The sequence below is a fragment of the Pelodiscus sinensis genome, chromosome 13 (assembly GCF_052426305.1).
Source record: "Pelodiscus sinensis isolate ZL-2025 chromosome 13, ASM5242630v1, whole genome shotgun sequence".
Taxonomy (NCBI): Eukaryota; Metazoa; Chordata; order Testudines; family Trionychidae; genus Pelodiscus; species Pelodiscus sinensis.
In genome coordinates this window covers 1053759-1068799 of record NC_143064.1, presented here as the reverse complement: position 1 = coordinate 1068799, position 15041 = coordinate 1053759, and the positions used below count along the sequence as shown (strand labels likewise).

At 60.3% G+C, this 15041-nt stretch overlaps 1 protein-coding gene across 2 annotated transcripts in view; it reads right to left on the bottom strand.

The window, feature by feature from the left end:
* Positions 1–15041, bottom strand: part of IL2RG (interleukin 2 receptor subunit gamma) — a 45554-nt gene that overhangs the window by 3770 nt on the left and 26743 nt on the right. Inside the window, exons 1-3 of one of the 2 annotated variants that reach the window (XM_089781765.1) lie at positions 13233–13449; positions 1571–1676; positions 679–863 (exon numbers count right to left, since the gene is read on the bottom strand). In XM_089781765.1, coding sequence (XP_089637891.1) covers positions 679–863; positions 1571–1676; positions 13233–13347 — 406 coding nt within the window. In that variant the 5' untranslated portion in view covers positions 13348–13449. Of the gene's footprint in view, positions 1–678; positions 864–1570; positions 1677–13232; positions 13450–15041 lie in introns of those variants that run through there. The other variant, XM_075917654.2, reaches the window with a different exon arrangement.

Genomic DNA, 15041 nt, shown 5'->3' with positions numbered 1-15041 from the left:
GCACCGCCGCCCCCGGGGAGCGCGTGGCCAGAGCCCCCGGTGCACCGCCGCCCCCGGGGAGCGCGTGGCCAGAGCCCCCGGTGCACCGCCGCCCCCGGGGAGCGCGTGGCCAGAGCCCCCGGTGCACCGCCGCCCCCGGGGAGCGCGTGGCCAGAGCCCCCGGTGCACCGCCGCCCCCGGGGAGCGCGTGGCCAGAGCCCCCGGTGCACCGCCGCCCCCAGGGAGCGCGTGGCCAGAGCCCCCGGTGCACCGCCGCCCCCGGGGAGCGCGTGGCCAGAGCCCCCGGTGCACCGCCGCCCCGGGGAGCACGTGGCCAGAGCCCCCGGTGCACCGCCGCCCCGGGGAGCGCGTGGCCAGAGCCCCCGGTGCACCGCCGCCCCGGGGAGCGCGTGGCCAGAGCCCCCGGTGCACCGCCGCCCCGGGGAGCGCGTGGCCAGAGCCCCCGGTGCACCGCCGCCCCGGGGAGCGCGTGGCCAGAGCCCCCGGTGCACCGCCGCCCCCGGGGTGCGCGTGGCCAGAGCCCCCGGTGCACCGCCGCCCCCGGGGAGCGCGTGGCCAGAGCCCCCGGTGCACCGCCGCCCCGGGGAGCGCGTGGCCAGAGCCCCCGGTGCACCGCCGCCCCGGGGAGCGCGTGGCCAGAGCCCCCGGTGCACCGCCGCCCCCGGGCTGATCCCCTACCTAGGTCCTGCAGCTTCATGGCACTGCTGGGGATGACGAGCTGGGAGCCCTGCTGGCTGGCGTTGACGTGGATGTGGAAGCTGCGGAACTGCAGGATCTCGCTGCGGGCGAACCAGCAGCCGGTGTTGAGGCCCTGCTCCTGGAGGTAGCGCTTGCACTCCACTGCTGACGACTGGTTTCCAGGCCTACGGCAGGAGCTCGACAATCAGCCCCAAGGCCAGGCTCTGGGGGCGCCCTCAGTGCTGCTCCTGGCGTGACTGCTGGGCACTCAGGCCCCCAGCACCCCTCTCAGGGCTCTGCCAGGGGCAGCGATGCTCAGTCCCCCAGACTAGAGCCTGGGCTGGCACGAACTCCCCAGCCATTCCAGGGTGTGCCCCAAGCTCTCCCCACCACAGACAAAGTCCCGAGAGAGATGCCCATTCCCCAATGGGTGCTGCCAGCAGCAGGACCCCCAGACCAGGCAGGGAGGGCACAGCCCCAGCACATGCGCCAGGCTGGCCCGAGGGGCTGGGCTCTGCCTGTGCCCTGGCTCCCTGCCCGAGTCCAGATGGGAGCCTCAGAGGCTGGCTCTTGGGGACCCTGCCTGCAAAGAACCCAAGAATTGCCTGCTGGGATCAGGGGTCTGCAGGGCTCTGCTCTCTGCTCCTCTCGGCCCGCAGCTTGTCCTCGTGCCTGCAGGCCCCATCGCAGACGCTCCCGCCTGAGGTCTAGTGCCACGGGGCTGCCAGACAGAGCCACTCCAGCCCTGCTGGGAGCAGGGAGCTGTCCCGGCTGCCAGGGCCCAAAGTCTGCCCCAGAGGGTCTACCCAGGTCCCTTGGGTGCCCCTGGGAGCCCCTACCCATTGCACTGGCTGCAGGCGGGCTACGGCCAGGCCAGCGAGGAGCTGCCTACCTGGGCAGCGTGTACCAGTAGTAGAGGGAGTAGTTGGCTGTCAGGGTAGCTCTGCTGCCCCACACGCAGGTCAGGTACTCGTCGTTGAAGACCACGCACTCCACGCCTGCGGGGGAAGCACATTCTGTGGCTGGCACCGGCACAGTCGGGACTGACCTCAGCCCTGCCTCCAGGCCCTGCTCTGCCCAGTCGCAGAAGCAGGGGGTGCCAGGGCAGAGCGCAAACGGCGTGCCCACCGGGGAGGGCAGGGGCAGGGCTTCGGGCTGCGCCGTGCGCATATGTGATTGGCGGAGGCTCAGGTCCAGCCTTTCAACCCTCATCTCTCAGCTCCGGCGGTTCACTGCTTTGGCGTGCCATGCCCTGCGCCCACAGCTGGGCTGGACAGTGCCTGCGGCTGTCGACCGTGGCCTGCGCCTCCCCCTTTCAGTCCTAGCAGGAAATCGGGTAGGGCTTTGGGGACCAGAACGCTGGGGCCGTGCTGAGAGGGGAGCCAGGCCCTTGGAGCAGACTGGGGGGGCTCCCCGGGGGGCGTTCTGCCCACAGCCTGGGACTTGAGCTCGCTCGTCCTTTGGCTCCCTGAGCTGTCCCGCCCCCAGGCCCTTCAACAAACTTGTCCGGCTGGACCGAGATCTTCAGCTCAACTCTGTTTCCTATGGGAAGCCAACATAGGGCGGGGAGGACAAGCAGGGGGCAGGGAAACCCGTCCCAGGCTCTGCCCTTGCCAGGCCTCCTCCGTCACGCCCTCCGCTCCGCCCCTCCCCTCGAAGGGTGCAGCCTGAGGGGTCAGCAGGGGGCCTGGAGCCAGCAGAAAGGGCTGGGCCTCCCCTGCACTCAGCAGCAGCAGTGGGAAGCAGAGTGACCTGGCCCCAGCCATGCTGCTCCACTTCCTGCTGCTGGGACATGCAGGGCTGGTTCCACGCTGCCCCCGCGGCTGGGAGAGCGGAGCAGGCTCACCCCGTGTCCTGTGTCTGCTGGCAAGTGTGGGAGTGGGCCTGAGCCTGGTGCCAGACTCCCCTCCCCCTGGGCTGCCCTGGGCCCGGCGGGACGATTGCCCCAGACCGGCCAATGGGGCGGGTGAGGGGCACCTGTGAGCCCGTGTTGCTGAATGTGCTGCCGCATTCATGGTGGGTTCTCTAGCGGCGGCGGGCCGCGTGCCACGGCTGAGTGGTGGAGAGCTTGAGACGGAGGGAGCGGCTGGGGCATGTCTCTGTGTTCAGACACACGGGGGCCCCCCGGCGTGTTGCTGGCTTGTCAGAGAAACGCACAAAACGCGGGTGCAGCTGCCGCTCTCTGCGCCCCGCAGCTCGGCCAACGTGGGCCGAGGTCTGTGCAACGCTGAGGAGTGCTGGGCGGTTGTTGCTCACGCCCAGGTATCCGACGGGCTCCTATTCCACAGGATTGCTTCTGGGTGACAGCCACAGGCTCGGCCAGCTTATTGGGAAAGGGCTGCTAAGTCACGCGATGGTGCCAATCCACCCCTGAAGAGCATGGCCGAGGGTGCTCAGAGCCCACGTGAGCAAGGGCTGCTGCCCAACAAGGGCTGGGCCAGGCATGGAGCGGTGGCCTGCTCCCGGGACACGCTGTCTTGGGCCAGAAGGAGCCTGGGATCCCTCCACACGAGCAAGGGGACAAAGCAGGCCCTGCGTGTTCCTCCAGTTTTAGCTTCAGGCCGGTCTTCATTCTGGCGAGTGTGGCGGCGCGTTGGGGTTTCCCGTCTCCTGCACCCCCTTAGGGCACGGACAGACTCCCCCAGCCAGTAGAACAGAGGGAGTTTATTGCTTCTCCAGGATACAGCACAGCTCAGATGTCATCTGGTTACAGGGCAGGCCTAGGATGCCTCAGCCCCCCTTGAGATGGGGAAGCCTGAGCCCCTAAATCCCAGCCCGTTGCCTAGGCTGCTTCCTCCATGATCCCAGACAGAAACCTAACTCACTTAGGGTATGTCTACACTACCACCCTAGTTCGAACTAGGGTAGTAATGTAGGAACCGGAGTTGCAAATGAAGCCCGGGAGGGGCCTGTGCCTAGCACTCTGCCTTGCCCCAAGGGGGAGTCCAGCAGCGGGGTGGCTGGTCAGGGAGCTGTGCTGGAAATCCCCAGGGCCTCCCTTGGCGCGGCCACACGGCCGTGGCCTGGCCAGCCCAGCCCACGCAGCCTCCATGGGAGCAAGGCTCCGAGTGCTGCCGTTTGCTACCGGACCTTGCTGCCTGCCGGCCATGCGGGCGCTGGGCATGTCAGCAGAGGGGGCTGCGCCCCGCCTGGGACGAGCCACGTCTCCTGTGGCAGTCCCGCGCCCTCCTGGCTTTGCCACCTCCCCCACCTGTGGGCTCACCACTGCCCCTCCTCCCTTTGCAAACCCAGTGCCCAGGCAGCCTCTTCCGTACTGCCAAGCTGTGGCTGAACCAGCTGGGCCCTGGCTCCCTGTGCGAGCCCTGCAGGGGAACGGGGCCTGGAAAGTCCCGCTGTGCCTGCCCTTCCCCCAGACAGGGCTGTGGTGAGCAGCGCTTTGTAAACAGCCACAGGAAGCCTGCATGGGCCTGTCTCCCTGGGACTGTGGTCAGTCAGCAGCTAGAAACCAGGGCAGGAAAGTGGGCCACGCCCTGATCTGGGGCTTCTGCACCTCACCCTGTCGGAGCCCCAGGCGCCCGGAGCAGGGTCCTGCCACTGCATTCAGCCTCACGGCTCAATGCTGCACAGGCTCCTCCAGGGGTACAGGACACAGCCACGTCCCCTACAGCGGGAGAGGGCCCCCGAAATTGGGAGGACCCTAGTTACGGCAGGTCTCTGACTGAGGAAGAGCCAGCAATCTGCAGCAGTTGCAGGCTGGTGTCTCTGGCGTGACTCAACAGGCGAGGCGCAGAGAACCCCACAAATGAAGCTCAAGGGTTAGCCCTTGTCTGCATTGCAGGAGACTCTTGTGTCACTCGCGGGTGGGACTAACCCAGGCCCCTGCCTGGGCACTAGTGTCCAGTGCTGACAGCTGCTGCTTCTTGTGCAGGCAGGAGCTATTAAGTGGCCAGCACGCGGCATTGGGGCCACTGGGTGAGCTGTCGTGTAGAAGCGGCTTTGGAGGAAGGTTAAAAACCAGGCATGTGTAGTCTGAGGACTGAGGGGGACACACCAGGTCTTCGGTTGTGAGAAGGGCTGTGTGTTTGGCCGGCTGAGCGTGGCTCGTTCGCCACAGCAGTAGCCACTATAGTGAACTGGCTGGACGCCACAGCTCTAGTGAATCTCTGAAATAGAATTCCCAGGACTCCTGTGGAACCCCAGCCAGGGAGGCTTTTAAGCCCTGTCAAAGGTGGCCTGTCCCAGCGCGATGACCACACGAGGGCCCTGCCAGTCCCGCATGGCTACGCTGAGGAGAAGGCATGAAAACAGCCCGAAGGCAAAGCACCTTGGAGCTGCTGCAGTCCCAGCGGTCGGTGAGAGATGGGGGGCACATTGCACAGCACCTGCACTAGGGATGCTAAATACTGACGACTGACTCATCGAATGCATTTGGCATCGACTATTTCCTGAGTCGACAGGACGCCTCCTTCGGCTGTTGCTACAGTTGAAAGGCAAAAGTGCCACATGGAGCTGTCACGTTGTTGGATCTTGAGGGGAGCAGCCAGATCGCTGCTGCACCCCTAGGTGGGGGTGTTGGCCCCAAAAATGGTATAGAAGGGGGCCATGTGAGGTATTGAATAGAAGCTTATTATCTGCTAATCCTATGTACACTGTTCTGGTGTTTGTAGAATGTCTGTGTGTGCAATTATCAGCATGTACTCGTATGGACACTGAAGATTTCCCTGCATGTGGTTAAGCATTGGGCAGGGCCGAGCCTGTGGAACAATGGCTCTCAATGGGCTATGGACACACCCAAAGAATGGGGGCTGTCACCTGAGAGCAGCCAGCAGGAAACACAGAGATTGGCCTCTGTCCAGGTGACCTGCTACATACTAGAAGAGGCCAGGAAGGAGTATAAAGAGGCCATGTGGTCGATGCCATTTTTGTCTTCAGCTCAGCACTTCATCCCAGAGGCAGCACTGCAGGGATCGAAGAGCCTGGAAGACCTGTGAACCCATCCTGATCGTAGGATGTGCAATAAGAACTTTTAAACCAGCAGCTGCAACATCTCTGCTAGAGCCTGCATCGAGGACTGGGAGATTCGGTGCATGTAACGTACTGTACTTTAATAACCTCACTCTCAGGCTTTTCTTTCTTGTAATAATAAACCTTTAGTTGTTAGATGCTAAAGGATTGGCCCAGCGTGATTTGTGGGTAAGGTCCAAAGGATAAATTGGCCAGAGATCTGTGGCTGGTTTCCTGGAACCGGACAGAACTTGTTCGGGGTAGGTGGGATTGGGTGCTAGCACCCCCCCACCTGTGTATGAGGCCCGGGGCCATCTGGGGCACGGATATTGCTGGGGTGTCGGAGGGGTTTTGCTCATGAGGCTTCAGGCAGGCAGCTGAAGCGCTCTGTGGGACTGGTTTGTGGCCTGTTTGGAGAGGTCACCAGTCTGGGGGCTGTAAGGAGCCCCGGATTTGAGCAATTCGTCCTGAGCGGACGCCCTCAGCTGTGCCCAGACACGGCCCGGTCCGTCACAGTGGCGTAGTCGGCAGGATCCACAGATCTTGGTCAATTGAGCTTTGGGATCAGGACCCCACGCTGTCTAAATTTGATTTTTAGTACTGAGAGTTTGGTTGGGTAAAGGGCAGCCGAAATGAGTCAGTGCCAGTATGAGAGCCGAAGTAGAGAGGCTCTGAAGGATTTGTGCTCGGGGAGAGGCATTGCCTTTAGGAAAAGGGCCTCTAAACTAGATCTGGTAGTGTTGTTATTAACCAGAGATGTGGATGAAAAGGAGCAGAAGCAAGCCAAGGAAGCTGCTGAAAGAAGGCGGAAGGCAGATGAAGAAATTGCTAAGAGAAAGCAGGAGATGGATCGGGAACTTGAGATGAGAAAAGCAGAACATGCAGAGAGAAGGGCAGAGCATGCAAAGAAGATGGCCCTAGCCAAGGAGGAACATGCTAAACTTGACCTCCAGCTTAAGAGACTAAGAGAACGAGAGAGACTGTATCCTCCTGAAGGTTCAATGTGTAACTCTGTGGGTGTGCGGTGTGCTTATGATATGGCAGACGTATTTTGCCCACCTGATGTGATGACCCAACCCCAAAGCATGTGTGAATACAAACCTTTTGTGTTACCTGTAGCTAGCAGGGAGGTTTGGGAAGGGGGTGCATGTGGGTATGGAAAGTTTCCTGGAGCTGGTCAGTCTCCCTGTAACCAAGGGGAAAGTGTCTCTACATGTGTGCCTGTGGCAGATAGCTGTGTGTCTGTGCAGGGGGGCAGTGAGCCTGGGGGTGAGGGCCCGTCTGACGCCTCAGAGGTGAGGCTGGAATCAGACCCAGGGCAGGAAAAGCCCAGAAGTCAGGGAAATGTTTCTCTGGGGCAGCCTGGAGTGGCTGGCCAGAGTGAAGTTTTAGTTGAGGAGTTGGTGGCTGGTGAGGTTTGTGGAATTGAACCTGCACAAGCTGAAATTGAGTTGTGTGAAGCACAGTGTGTGCAAGCTGGCAATTTGGCTGGTGGAAGTAGCAGTGGGGCAGTAAAGGAAGCTGTCCCAGTGGCTAGCTGTATGCCTGAGATTAGCCAGGGGTGTGGGGACAAGGGAGAAGCTGTCTCTGGTTGTCTGTCCGTGTGTGGGGAAGAGTTTCTTCCTATGTCTGAGGAAGGTGCCCCACAGGCTGTGATGGCTGAGAGCAGTGTTGTTGTCCCAGAGTTGGATCTGGATATGGCTAAGGCCCAGGAAGGGGGTGGCCCAAGGTTTGTGTCTGCTGGGGAGAGGGATGAGGTGACTCAGGTAGAGTCAGTCAGTGTTTTACCAGAACCCCAGAGATCAGACAGTGGTGACCCTGATATTGTGCCTGATGCTGCTGTGTTGCTGGCAGAGGGGGGAGCGACTCTGTGGGAGCAGGGAGACCCCTTAGCCCGGGCACAAGGAGAGAATGAGGGTGTGTTAACTCTGGTGCCTAATGATGGTGTGGACGTTTACAGCCATCTAGAGAGCTGCACAGGGAGTGAAGATGCCTCTGACCCTGTCTCTTGTGAGTCTGTCTATGTGCCTGAAAGGGGATTGTCTGTGAATCCACCTGAGGGGCCAGAGATAACTCAGGGAGTAAGGGAATTGCGGGAGGAGTTGGTTGTGGCTCAGCAGGGCAAGGCTACTGCAGAACCAGAGAAGGGTGAACTGCTGCTTAAGGAAGCTCATAGGGAGGAGAGTCCTGGCAGTGCTTGTAGCAAGCAGTTTGCAGTAACTGAGAGAGGTGACAGGGCCTGGCTTGGAGAAGGCATTCAGGAGAAAGCTCTGCCTGTAAAAGGCAGCAGCTTGTTGTGTGAGGCACTTGTTGCAGTGCCTGAGGGACAGAATTTGTCCATTAACAGTGACTCCACTGACTTGGATATAGCCAAATCCAGTGTGGATGGTTGTGAAGTCTCGGAGGGACTGAGGGTTGTTCCAGATGAGGCAGGAACATCCAGAGAACTGGAGCAGGCTGCTAACCCAGTGACTGTGGGTGACCAGCTTGCTGGGAAGTCAGTGTGTGTGGGACAGGATTGTTCCCAGTTGAAGGAGGAGAGTGGGAACTTAGTGTCTCAGATTCAGGAGAAGGGCTGGGTAGCCACGTATGCAGAGCAGAACAGCTGTGTGGTCACTCTCCCTAGGATGCAGGAGATGGCAATTAAGCTCCCATCTCTGGACACGGTGGACACTCATAATCAATCAGGGAAGTTGATATCTGGTTCCATGTGGAAACAGAGGTTGGGGGTGGACAGAGGAGAGACTTGCAGCTCACTCCTGTTACCCCACTGAGTGGGGGAAGGGGGAGAATTCCAGGGCCATTGTGAGCCAGGGAGTCACGCCCAGCCAGCCCTTTGTCTTGGTCAGGCCAGAGGTTTCAGGCCTGGAGCCCACAGGACAAGGGGGAGGGGCAGGACTTGCTTTGGCAAAGAAGATTTGCAGGTTGAACCTGAAGGGCCAAAACTGCAATGGTGTGGGGCCAGAGAAGGGGCCTGACGGGGAATGTCAATATACACCTGGTATAGGATTGTTCTTGTTACTGATGTTAATTCCTGTAACCAATGTATTATTGTTGCAGAGAATTGTAACGGTATACAGTGTGCATGAGCTTATGAAAATACCATGTAATCTGTCTGGAGATGTACCAAACGACAGACGGTATGTAAGGGGACATTGTGATGTTGCTATTTCGTGGTTAACACTTGTAACTGGTCTTGGAACTTCTTACAGGACAAAAAGGGTTCCCGCCAGAAGGTCCTGTGTGAGAAGGGAAACTGAGGCACGCCGCCATTTTGTTTGGGGAGGCCTGTGATGCCCTCAGTGATGTTACTGGCATCACTTCCTGCATCAGTTTTGTGTTGGGGGTGTCACGTGCCTGGATCTTGAGGGGAGCAGCCAGATCGCTGCTGCACCCCTAGGTGGGGGTGTTGGCCCCAAAAATGGTATAGAAGGGGGCCATGTGAGGTATTGAATAGAAGCTTATTATCTGCTAATCCTATGTACGCTGTTCTGGTGTTAGTAGAATGTCTGTGTGTGCAATTATTAGCATGTACTCGTATGGACACTGAAGATTTCCCTGCATGTGGTTAAGCATTGGGCAGGGCCGAGCCTGTGGAACAATGGCTCTCAATGGGCTATGGACACACCCAAAGAATGGGTGCTGTCACCTGAGAGGAGCCAGCAGGGAACATAGAGATTGGCCTCTGTCCAGGTGACCTGCTACATACTAGAAGAGGCCAGGAAGGAGGTATAAAGAGGCCATGTGGTCGATGCCATTTTTGTCTTCAGCTCAGCACTTCATCCCAGAGGCAGCACTGCAGGGATCGAAGAGCCCGGACGACCTGTGAACCCATCCTGATCGTAGGATGTGCAATAAGAACTTTTAAACCAGCAGCTGCAACATCTCTGCTAGAGCCTGCATCGAGAACTGGGAGATTCGGTGCATGTAACGTACTGTACTTTAATAACCTTACTCTCAGGCTTTTCTTTCTTGTGTTAATAAACCTTTAGTTGTTAGATGCGTGATTTGTGGGTAAGGTCTAAAGGATAAATTGGCCAGAGATCTGTGGCTGGTTTCCTGGAACCGGACAGAACTTGTTCGGGGTAGGTGGGATTGGGTGCTAGGACCCCCCACCTGTGTATGAGGCCCGGGGCCATCTGGGGCATGGATATTGCTGGGGTGTCGGAGGGGTTTTGCTCGGGAGGCTTCAGGCAGGCAGCTGAAGCGCTCTGTGGGACTGGTTTGTGGCCTGTTTGGAGAGGTCACCAGTCTGGGGGCTGTAAGGAGCCCCGGATTTGAGCAATTCGCCCTGAGCAGGCGCCCTCAGCTGTGCCCAGACACGGCCCGGTCCGTCACAGGAGCCTAGGGTCGGCCGGGGGCTCCGGGCTCCCCACGGCGTGTCAAAGCGGCAGCGCTGTGTGGAGCCTCAGGGCTGGCCCCCGGCTCGCCGTGGCACGACCACTTTGAAGTAGCCCTCCTCGCCCACAGCTGCCTCTTTCTGACTAGCCCTGCGCATCGCTGACCTGCACTCACCCGGCCAGAACACGGATTCCGGCCTGAGGCGGCTGAGATCTCAGAGGTGCCAGGCAAAGGATCTCTCGCCCTTCTCGGCAGTTGGGGATGTTTCCTGTCTTGCTCCTCCTCTGTGGCGCTGCTGGGAAGCCTGCGGTGGGTTCTCCAGGCGTGCTCAGGGAATGATGGAACAGGAGCGACGGGTGACACCGGCAGAGTCCCGAGCACTCCATGCTAGTGATGAACAGCAGGGCTGGGAGAGAGCCTGGGCCCTGGGTGCCCGTCCAGGGAGGAGCCCCCTTTCTCCGGAGGTTCTCGCACTAGGGACACGAGGGCTGCCAGCCTCCTTGCTGACGTCAGAGCAGACGAACCCAGAGACGGGAGCTGATACACATCTGAACTGAGAGAGGCCCACGCTTCGGTGCAGATACTCACATCCTGCTGCTAAATGCCATGCAGAGGGAGGAACACGAGCAGCACTGGTAATGCATTGCCGGCAGGCAGCACTGCAGGAAAATGCTGCGTCCTTCGTTCCAGGTACACGTCACACGCCAGTGACTCCTTCCCTCGCCCGTGGCCCACAGCTGACTTCCAGGTCCCTCTCCGAAGACCGTGGATTTGAGCAGCCTCTGCCTCCTGCCCCCACTGTTGGAACAGGGCTGGCCCTAGGCGGTGCAGGGCCCAGGGCAACTCCGCCCACCACCACTCTACCTCCTGAGCAACGCGAGCCAGGGGCCCTGGTGCGGGCGGGAGCAGGGGTCCATGGGGTGTAACGCCGTGTCAGGGTTTGTCTTTAAACAGTGGCGAGGGGCAGGTCAAATAGTGCTCGTGAGCCATGGGCAGAGCATCAGGCCAAACACCTGTCGCCACCCCGTCTCCCCACTGGCATCTAGCATCGGCGCCTGCTTCGCCAGCGTGGTCCCCTGCAGGGGACACCCTCGCTCAGGGCAGACCAGGACCATTCTCTGCACGAAGGACAGTCCATCCCCCGGCACTCCAGGGACTGGAACCAAGCCCCAGCCAAAGCAACAACTGACAACTTGAGGGGTGTTGGGGAAATTCAGGGAGGGGGGTTCCTCACCCTAAGGGTGTCTGGGGAAATCCCAGGGAAGCAGCAATACTTCCCCAATTCCTGCAGCTAGTAGCAGTGGTGCTGCCAGGCTGCTGGGAGAACGCAAAAGAGAACAGATGTCACCTACAGCCCTATGGCCAGCCATTGGCCCGCAGCTGCCAACCTGACCGTACCACGTACCGCTCTGCACCCAGAAGTCATCCCCCAGCTGTCGCCCCGACAGGTCCCACGTACTGTCCTGAGTCTATCCGCCACCCCGACAGGTCCCACGTACTGCCCTGCGGCCAGCCGCCACCCCGACAGGTCCCACGTACTGCCCTGCGGCCAGCCGCCACCCCGACAGGTCCCACGTACTGTCCTGAGACCAACCGTCACCCCGACAGGTCCCATGTACTGTCCTGAGACGATCCGCCACCCCGACAGGTCCCACGTACTGTCCTGAGACCAACCGTCACCCCGACAGGTCCCACGTATTGTCCTGAGACGATCCGCCACCCCGACAGGTCCCACGTACTGCCCTGTGGCCAGCCGCCACCCCGACAGGTCCCACGTACTGTCCTTTGACCAGCCACCATCCCGACAGGTCCCACGTACTGCCCTGCGGCCAGCCGCCACCCCGACAGGTCCCACGTACTGTCCTGAGACCAACCGTCACCCCGACAGGTCCCATGTGCTGTCCTGAGACTATCCGCCACCCCGACAGGTCCCACATACTGTCCTGAGACCAGCCGCCACCCCGACAGGTCCCACGTACTGCCCTGAGGCCAGCCGCCACCCCGACAGGTCCCACGTACTGTCCTGAGACCAACCGTCACCCCGACAGGTCCCACGTATTGTCCTGAGACGATCCGCCACCCCAACAGGTCCCACGTACTGCCCTGTGGCCAGCCGCCACTCCGACAGGTCCCACGTACTGTCCTGAGACCAACCGTGACCCCGACAGGTCCCACGTATTGTCCTGAGACTATCCACCACCCCGACAGGTCCCACATACTGTCCTGAGACCAGCCGCCACCCCGACAGGTCCCACATACTGCCCTGCGGCCAGCCGCCACCCCGACAGGTCCCACATACTGTCCTGAGACCAGCTGCCACCCCGACAGGTCCCACGTACTGTCCTGCAGCCAGTCGCCACCCCAACAGGTCCCATTTACTGTCCTGTGGCCAGCCGCCACCTTGACAGGTGCCATGTAATGCCCTGTGGCCAACCGTCACCCTGACATGTACTGCCCGGCAGCCAGCTGCCACCCCCAACAGGTACCACGTATTGTCCCGTGACCAGCCATCACCTTGACAGGTGCCACGTAATGCCCCGTGGCCAACCGCAACCCCGACACGTACTGCCCTGTGGCCAGCCCTCACCCCCATGGATACCACGGAGCATCCCTCCATGGATACCACCTCATGCCCCTGCAGACACATATCCTGACAGACACCATGCACTGCCCAATGGCTAGATGTCATCCCTCGAGCAACATCTTCACCCTTCATTGCTATTTCACTTGTGCCAAGGTATTTTCCAGCGCATCAGCACAACAAGGTACCCGGCAGCAGCATCCTCGGGCAACGGAGGAGTTACGGCTCAAGCCTCTTCCCTGCCCCTGCCCCCAGCCCTGGGACTAAGCGGGAGAAGTGAATTCAGCCTCCATGGATGATTCAGGCCTAACCCTTGAAACGAAGAACAAATGGGTCAGTTTGTGCCAACAGTGGGGCCCTGTGCCACAGAGAAAGCACCATGAGGAAGTGATCTGTTTTACAAATGCTTCCCAAAGGCCCCTCTGTGGTGTCCATGGGGGTGCTGGGTCAAGTCCTTCTAAGCTGGGATGGCTCTGAGCCCACAGGGCAAAGGCCTCCAGCCAATGCCGAACCTCCAGAGCCAGCATGGCCCCCCCTCGCCCCTCTCAGCATCATGCTGAGGTGCGCCTGCCTTGCCTGCTCCCCGACCCACAAAGCTGACCTGCAGGACACGGGGAATGAGGGATCGAGGGCTGCCAGGAGGCTGGGAGAGAAGCGTGAGCATTACCTTGTGGGCCCTGGGCGGCTGTGGCTCGCTGGCTGTGCCTGGACAGCAGCAGGAGCAGAGTCAGGAACATCCCAGCTTCCGTGGTGGCGGAGGGGAGAGTAAGAGAGGAATCCATGGGCCTGGGCTGCCACCTGTTCTCAGGGCCCCAGGGCCAGGCGGGTGGCGGAGCTGGCTGTGTCACAGCTCCTTGTGGCTTGAGCACTCGCTGTGAAAGGAGGATACCACGCAGCTTGCTCTCAGCTTCCGCACACATTGCTGCTTCCTGTGCTAGCCCTCAACCCCAGTTCTTGCAGGCGGGCCAATGCTAGGTCGCAGCAACCCTGGGGGCTAGGCACAGCATGTGCTTCCTTCTACAGCCAAGGGAAACTCCCTGTGAGCTGCAGCCCAGCCTGCGAACATCGCCTGGGCTGGGCTAGCTGTGACAGCGCGTTGGGGGTTCCCCGTCTCCTGCACCCCGAAATGGCACAAACAGACTGCACCAGCCAGTGCAATTGAGGGTGGTTTATTGCTCCTCCAGCACAGCGCAGCACAGATGTAATCTGGTCACAGAGCTGGGCTAGGATGCCTCAGGCCCCCTTGAGATGGGGAGACTGGGCCCCTAAACTCCAGCCCCTTCCCCTAGGCTCTCCTCCATGCCCTCCGACAGCCAGCCACCAACTCACTAACTTCCAGCCCTGCCCCCCAGCCAGGGCAGCATCCACCTTCCTTTGTTCCTCTCCTTGGGGGGTGTCTGGCCACTGGTTCAACAAGTTTGGCATCACCTCTGCCTAGTGAGGTTTTCCCTGCTGGGTCTTGCTCCAGACAGCAGGGGTCACCACATCCCAGCAAGTACCCCCACTACGTCACACTAGCCAGGCCCCAGCACGGCAGGGCGTTCACACCGGGGGGCGGCCTGGGCAGCTTGGGGCACCCCAAACTGCTGCCCCTCTGACAGCAGGACTGGAAAGGCACCAGCTGCAGCATCCCCTCTCAGCAAGGGGGTGCTGGCATCACAGCCCTGACTATGGGGTCACAGTGGGCTGGGCCTGCGGGGCTCAGGCGTGATGGGGACCCTGGGGCTGGAGTTTGGGATGGAGCTCAAGGAGCCTTGGGGCCAGAGCCTGGGATGAAGGGGAGCTTGGCATGGAGACTGGGGTGTCCTGGTGCTGGAGCTCGAGGTGCCCCACGGCTGGAGCTGAAGCTGGAGCTCGGCGTGGAAAAGAAAAGAGGAGACTGAGGGGGATATGATAGAGGTCTATAAAATCATGAGTGGTGTGGAGAGGGTGAATAAAGAAAAGTTATTTATTAGTTCCCATAATAGAAGAACTAGAGGACACCAAATGAAATTAATGGGGAGCAGGTTTAAAACTAATAAAAGAAAGTTCTTCTTCACACAGCGTGTAGTCAACCTGTGGAACTCCTTGCCAGAGGAGGCTGTGAAGGCTAGGACTATAATAGAGTTTAAAGAGAAGCTGGATAATTTCATGGAGGTTAGGTCCATAAAAGGCTATTAGCCAGGGGATAAAATGGTGTCCCTGGCCTCTGTTTGTCAGAGGCTGGAGAGAGATGGCAGGAGACAAATCGCTTGATCATTGTCTTCGGTCCACCCCCTCTGGGATGGGCAGGCAGGATACTGGGCTAGATGGACCTTTGGTCTGACCCAGCACGGCCGTTCTCATGTTCTGATGTGGAGCCTGGGGTGCCAGACCGAGCCTGCTCCAGGGTGCGCACGACGGGAATCCTCAGTGCTCGCGTTGCTGGGCGGGCAGGGGGCCAAGGCCTGGGGTGGCTGCCCAGGTGCTGGAGCCCCGGCAGGATGGGCCATCCGGG